The sequence below is a fragment of the Anneissia japonica genome, unplaced genomic scaffold (assembly GCF_011630105.1).
Source record: "Anneissia japonica isolate Jap-2015-1 unplaced genomic scaffold, ASM1163010v1 scaffold2878_len565122_cov162, whole genome shotgun sequence".
In the NCBI taxonomy this organism is placed as follows: Eukaryota; Metazoa; Echinodermata; class Crinoidea; order Comatulida; family Comatulidae; genus Anneissia; species Anneissia japonica.
In genome coordinates, this window is record NW_022758092.1 from 552,279 (window position 1) to 559,507 (window position 7,229).

The 7,229-nt window shown below is 31.4% G+C and overlaps 2 protein-coding genes across 2 annotated transcripts in view; both read left to right on the forward strand.

The window, feature by feature from the left end:
* The window catches only part of LOC117124997 (dorsal-ventral patterning protein tolloid-like), a 5,443-nt gene extending 3,477 nt beyond the window's left edge, over positions 1-1,966 (forward strand). The window contains exons 4-6 of the mRNA XM_033271346.1: positions 392-533; positions 1,294-1,472; positions 1,625-1,966. Coding sequence (XP_033127237.1) covers positions 392-533; positions 1,294-1,472; positions 1,625-1,804 — 501 coding nt within the window. The 3' untranslated portion in view covers positions 1,805-1,966. The remainder of the gene's footprint in view (positions 1-391; positions 534-1,293; positions 1,473-1,624) is intronic.
* On the forward strand, positions 1,888-4,086 carry LOC117124995 (zinc metalloproteinase nas-39-like). The gene is made up of 4 exons (XM_033271343.1): positions 1,888-2,028; positions 2,435-2,576; positions 2,949-3,127; positions 3,298-4,086. The coding sequence occupies exons 1-4, from the start codon at positions 1,888-1,890 to the stop codon at positions 3,475-3,477; spliced, it is 642 nt and encodes a 213-aa protein (XP_033127234.1). The 3' UTR covers positions 3,478-4,086.
* Positions 4,087-7,229: the final 3,143 nt, after the last annotated feature.

Here is a 7,229-nt window from a genome sequence, read left to right on the forward strand (position 1 = left end):
CTTTGTTATGAAAAAAAAATGTTGCACATACTTTTGTGATTTGTTAATGTCTACTCTACATCATATCCAATTTTTAAAAAATATAGCAAAAAACTAGAATAGTATCTGCAGCGAATCCAAGCACGAAAATTGGAAAGTAAAGCTTCTTGTTGATTGGTGGAAAATTAAACACTAGATGAGACTAGAGGTGTGAAATTGCAAAAAAAAAAAAAAATAAAACACCCAGTAAAAACCCATTAAATTCTTTACAGACGGTATATATGCATTTCCACCGACCGATTTTAATTAATAATGAATTAATACTTTTATAATTAGCTTAGTATCACTGATACAACTGAATATAATACTATTTCACTTGACACTCTGGTTGATATAATAAATTCCTATACAGTGGTGTGAACACGGAGAGTGTGTAGACAGATATGCCGACACACGGTCATTTATCGTGCACAACAAAACTAGGAACCGAATTTCCACGGTAAAATGTTTTGGAATCAGTTGCCTTGGCAAGACAAACTCCAATGATTTTAGTGGTAGGTACTAACAAGATTTTATGCTTTCACTTGGTGACGATGAATGTCAATCTGTGACGATAGTGACTGATGCTGCTGATGCTGATGATGATGTTTTTATAATGATGATGAAGATGACGGTTGATTATAAATCAAATCAAATCAAATCAACATTTATTTCTTTTACAATATAACAATAAAAAATATATAATTTTTAACAAATATCTAAGGTATTATATGTATATACACTATTTTAGTAAATATAATTTAAATTGAAAGAGGCATGTGCCCTGTAAGTAAAATTAATTGGAAACAAATTACAATTAAAACTTGTAATGGGCTAGCCAGATAATATATTATAGTAAGGAATAAGTAAATATATAATTAAGAAGAACTAAAAAGACATATAAACATAGAGGAAGCACAATTAATTGATGTAAAAAATAAATCAATAAAAAAAAAAGAAGAAACACGACTGACTAAGTATTACATTAATTATAATTTGAAAGAAGGTATTTTTTTAATTTGTATGAGAAAAGTTCAGTGATGATATGACTGTAAGATGGTGGTGATCATGACGATGATGATTGATGTATAATGCGATATCCAGTAAATAAAGATATGAAAAATAAAGGTGACGATAATAATGAGGATAATGACGAGGATGATGACTATGACGTTGACGAAATGGGTTACAACAACAATGATCATAAATATTATTACAATTAATATGGTGATGACGTATAACTAGAGTTTTTAATTAAACAATATGATTTTTCAGATGATAATACCATTTTCGAAGACCCCGTGCGATTTAAATCTCCCAACTTTCCAGACGACTATCCTAAGGATACCGACCAATCTTACATCATAAAAGCACCACGTGATCACGTGGTTGATATTGAATTTTACGTATTTCATCTTGAACAACACAGCTTGTGCTTATATGATTATTTACAGGTATGGTATATACCTATTATAGGCCTACTATACCGTTAACATTTCAAATTTGATTTATATATATTATTATATTCAAATTATTTTTGATATATAAATGAAAATATAACATTTATGTATCAGCCAATTAATGTTGTTTTCTATTTATATGACAGATTTTCGACGTTAGTTCAGAAGAATATAGCATTTTTTGTGGTCTTCTTTTAACACCATTTCACATGACGTCACAAGGAAGCGTTCTAAGGCTGGAATTTCACAGTGACACTAACGTTCAAAAACCCGGATTTTTGGCTAAAATTATTTTCCTTCCTTCGTTTGTAATGAACAATAGTTAAATATCGACACAATCCCAATTAATGATTCGATGAGGCAGCAGTAACCAGATCGTTGGACATTGCATTTTATAGTTGATGAGCAGATGGTGGGAACATCTGGTGAGAGCCACAAGACAGAACAGAATCAGAAATGGGATTTCAGAAACGCAAAACGGGTGGCAGAAATAAATGGAAATGGTCAGTCACATAATATAAGAAAAGAAAATAGGATTCAAAAATACTACGTATGAAAAAAAAATGTTGCACATACTTTTTTGATTTATCAATGTCTACTCTACATTATATCCAAATATAGCAAAAAAAAATGCAACCTCTGATATTGCTACATTTCGGACGGGACTAGAATAGTATCTGCAGCGAATCCAAGCACGAAAATTGGAAAGTGAAGCTTCTTGTTGATTGGTGGAAAATTAAACACTAGATGAGACTAGAGGTGTGAAATTGCAAAAAAATAAAAAAACCCAGTAAAAACTCATTAAATTCTTTACAAACGGTATATATGCATTTCCACCGACCGATTTTAATTAACAATGAATTAATAATTTTATAATTAGCTTAGTGTCACTGATACAACTGAATATAATACTATTTCACTTGACACTCTGGTTGATGTAATAAATTCCTATACAGTGGTGTGAACACGGAGAGTGTGTAGACAGATATGCCGACACACGGTCATTTATCGTGCACAACAAAACTAGGAACCGAATTTCCAGTGTAAAATGTTTTGGAATCAGTTGCCTTGGCAAAACAAACTCCAATGATTTTAGTGGTAGGTACTAACAAGATATTATGCTTTCACTTGGTGACTATGAATGTCAATCTGTGACGATAGTGACTGATGCTGCTGCTGATGATGATGATGTTTTTATAATGACGATGAAGATGACGGTTGATTATAAATCATTGATGATATGACTGTATGATGGTGGTGATGATGACGATGATGATTGATGTATAATGCGATATCCAGTAAAGAAAGATATGAAAAATAAAGGTGACGATGATAATGAGGATAATGACGAGGATGATGACTATGACGTTGACGAAATGGGTTACAATGACAATGATCATAAATATTATTACAATTATTATGGTGATGACGTATAACTAGAATTTTTAATTAAACAATATGATTTTTCAGATGATAATACAATTTTCGAAGACCCTGTGCGATTTACATCTCCCAACTTTCCAGACGACTATCCTACGGATACCGACCAATCTTACATCATAAAAGCACCACGTGATCACGTGGTTGATATTGAATTTTACGTATTTCATCTTGAACATCATAGATTGTGCTTATATGATTATTTACAGGTATGGTGTATACCTATTATAGGTCTACTAAGACAAAGTTCATTATGATACCGTTAACATTTCAAATTTGATTTATATATATTATTATATTCAAATTAGTTTTGATATATAAATGAAAATATAACATTTATGTATCAGCCAATTAATGTTGTTTTCTATTTATATGACAGATTTTCGACGTTAGTTCAGAAGAATATAGCATTTTTTGTGGTCTTCTTTTAACACCATTTCACATGACGTCACAAGGAAGCGTTCTAAGGCTGGAATTTCACAGTGACACTAACGTTCAAAAACCCGGATTTTTGGCTAAAATTATTTTCCTTCCTTCGTTTGTAATGAACAATAGTTAAATATCGACACAATCCAAATTAATGATTCGATGAGGCAGCAGTAACCAGATCGTTGGACATTGCATTTTATAGTTGATGAGCAGATGGTGGGAACATCTGGTGAGAGCCACAAGACAGAACAGAATCAGAAATGGGATTTCAGAAACGCAAAACGGGTGGCAGAAATAAATGGAAATGGTCAGTCACATAATATAAGAAAAGAAAATAGGATTCAAAAATACTAACGATCTAGAATACATAAATTCAGATCAGAAGACGGGGCCAACAGTATATTTTGAATAGGTCGAGGTGAAGTAGCGTATCTCGGAGTTGTATGGTCATTGAGGGAGGTGGGAGTGGCGTGATGGGCCGGATCTATCATGGTTACCTCCCCGGAAGTTTTCCACCTGTGACATCGGACTGCCAGCAGAAGTCTTAATAAATTTAAGATATACACCGATTGCCTCCTTCTTGGGGCATGCTGGCAAATTTAAGTATTGGAAGTCCTCATGTATACCATAAGAATCCTAATTTTTAATTCACTTTCAAGTCAATTTTGCTCATTAATCTTACGATTCAAATAATAATTAGTTGCTTCAATATCGTATTTATTCGAATGATTTATTCGAGGACGGCGTTTACTCGAGGAAGGCGTTTGTTTTACTTGTGTGTGTGTGTGTGTGTGTATGTGTAGGTGTGTGTGTGTGTGTGTGTAATATTGAATACGTATATACTCAAATAACCGCCCCTTAATCTCACTGTAAATGTGTTTTTGCGTCATAATAAAGACGTATAGATCCTAACGAAGATTAGAAAAAATGTAATTCTACTTGAGTACACCATTAATAGAATCTGTTGGGAATGATGTTTCTTTCATTAGATTAGTTTAAAGTCATTTAGAGGGCGTTTAGTCGGAGAAAATACCCCCCGGTGGCGTTTATTCGATGAAGCTGTTTGTTCCAAAAGATGCCCGTCTGAAGGGGTAGTTTATTCAATGGGGATGGGAGTAGGGGGTTTATTCGAATAAATACGGTATGTTTATTTCATGACCTTTTTTCCTTTTTTAGGTGTCTTATATAACAATTATATTTTGTAGGCCTATGTTTGTTATAATTCTGATTAACAATTGTTTTATTACTTGTAAAAATGTATTTTCGCACATTTTTCTTTTATCCTTTTCTTTTTAATCTTTTTAAATAGAAGTTTTAGATTGTAAATAATTACATTTATATAAGTTTTGTAATAAGCAACTTAGCATTTTTGTTCTATTTTTCCTCTTTTATTTTAGATGTCTTATATAACAATGATATTTTGTATGTGTAATGTTATAACTCAGATTAACAATTACTTTATTACTTGTAAGTCCAAATGCAATTTCGCATATTTTTCTTTGATCCTTTTCTTTTTAATCTTTTAAAGTATAAGTTTTATATTGTAAATAAGTACATTTATATAAGTTTTGTAATAAGCAATTTAGCATTTTTTTTATTATCCTATTTTTCCTCTTTTTTTTAGATGTCTTATATAACAAATGATATTGTGTGTGTGTAGTGTTATAATTCTGATTAACAATTATTTTATTACTTGTAAGTCCAAATGTAATTTCGTAAATTTTTCTATTATCCTTTTCTTTTCAATCTTTATAAATATTAGTTTTTGATTGTAAATAAGTACATTTATATAATTTTTTTAATATGAAATTTAGCATCATCTGGAATTATTTTTATTAAAAATTGGTAGGCAATTTGTCTTAGTTACTTATTTCTTCTCGTTTGCATTCTTTTTCGATTTTCGTGTCATAGGGGACCAGACCAGTTGTTACAATATTTTTTAATTATTTTGATAGAGCCTGCATTTAGACATATTTTAATTTGACTGAATTGCTCCGAGTTTACCGTAAAATTTATTTTTCTATAGTATTGATCGTGCAATTCATCCAGGGGGATCGTGAAACATTTGACTTTACACGAATCTGATGTAGGCCTGTTGTAAAACATCTGTTTATAGTTTTATTTAAAATACGAGTAAAATCTTGGTATGCAAAATTGGGACAATTATCATCAAGTACATCAGTTCCTTGGCCGTTTTTAGCGCATGAACAAAGTATTTGTTGAGTGGTAAACGTACACGTTTAGTGTTACGTACTTGCAGTTTCTTTTATATAGCATTTACTTGTTTCCTACACAAATAAAGTAAAAAAAACCCAGGAAAGCTGTTTGAGATATCAGTAACTAAAATACCATTTGAAGTACATCTCAGGAGTGTCAATATTACGATAAATATTGTCTATCAAAGAAGTACTATGTTCAGTGATTTTGGCATGGCTACTTGGAAGGTGTTCGAAAAATGCTGTCTAAATGTTCTTGGATAATAGCCTCAGTGGCATGTTCTAGTAAGTTATATTGAAGTCACCGATTAGGTAAGTTTGTATAGTTTCTAATAATAATTTCCATCACGTTTGTAAATTGATTATTAAATGCCCTGATACATTGATTTTGGAGAGTCGATAATCACCTAACTCAATATCAACAAACTTGCATTCGCAATAATAGATGTTCTATTTTAGTAAAACATCAGTGTCCGGAATAAAATCCTTGGTGGGATTCATTATGAGAGATGTTATGGCTTAGGTTGGCCCAATTGTGCTTTAGACCGCAGTATTTATTCGGTATTGGCAATTGATTTATGTGATAACCAATATAAAAGCAAAACTGATGCCTTTGCTGGGAATCCGTGTTTGTAGATTACAAAGATGTGTCAATAAATTCACATTCTGTTGCTATATCAAATTTAATGTTAGTCTACCAGATGTGCCAGCTGTTGCACTTTAGAAGCAAATTGAGTCTTCGATGTTTCGTTGTCACAATCACATCACTACGACCCATAAGTCATCTATACAATTAAAAAAATGCTAAAAGTTCAATTTACGCACTACCTTTAGAAAAATGTGTAGTAATGTGAAAATACTTGGCCTCAGTTGGTATAGTAACCTTAAGAAAATCAGAAGGGTTCAATCTTGATAGGAAAAACATGTTTTTCTCAAAGAGTTACTTTAAAGTTCTTTTTTATTTTGTCTTGTTTTTTTACTTGGATTTTGTAATTTAATTTTTATACTTTAAGTTAATACTTTTAAATGACCTTGTGAAAAACACAATCTAATTTTTGATCAGGTTTTCTGTTTCAATAAAGTCTTTATTATTATTATTATCATCATCATCATTATCATCATCATCATCATCATCATCATCATCAGAGGGCTAAATTGAATACTGCCCTATATAATGTCAATCAACAAGCAAACTATTATTAGCAATCAAGGTTAAATACCAAGGTTACCGGAAGTAGTTGTAAAAGCTTCGTCTATTAATAAATTCAAAACAGAATTAAGGAAACACTGGATATCACACCCACTGAAGTTTAACCCTTATACGAGAGCATGGCAGGGAGTGCAGAGAGGGGTATATAAGCAATAGCTTAAAGCCCAACACCAAGAGTATACCAAAAGTAAGTATAAAAAGAAATGATTAAACTAAACACTTGGTACATCATTGGAACACCATTATATATTTGATCACTTGCTATAGCTATATAAATCCTGTTCAGGTCCAGAAAAAAAATCTCATTACAGATATACAGAATGTTAATGTTGGGTTTCTTTGTTGTCATTACTAAAAATATCCGCATGTCAAATCATCTACAAACTTCTAGTTTAACCTCAAACCTCCCCCTGTAATATAGTTAAACAATGTTATTATTATTATATCAACAATGTC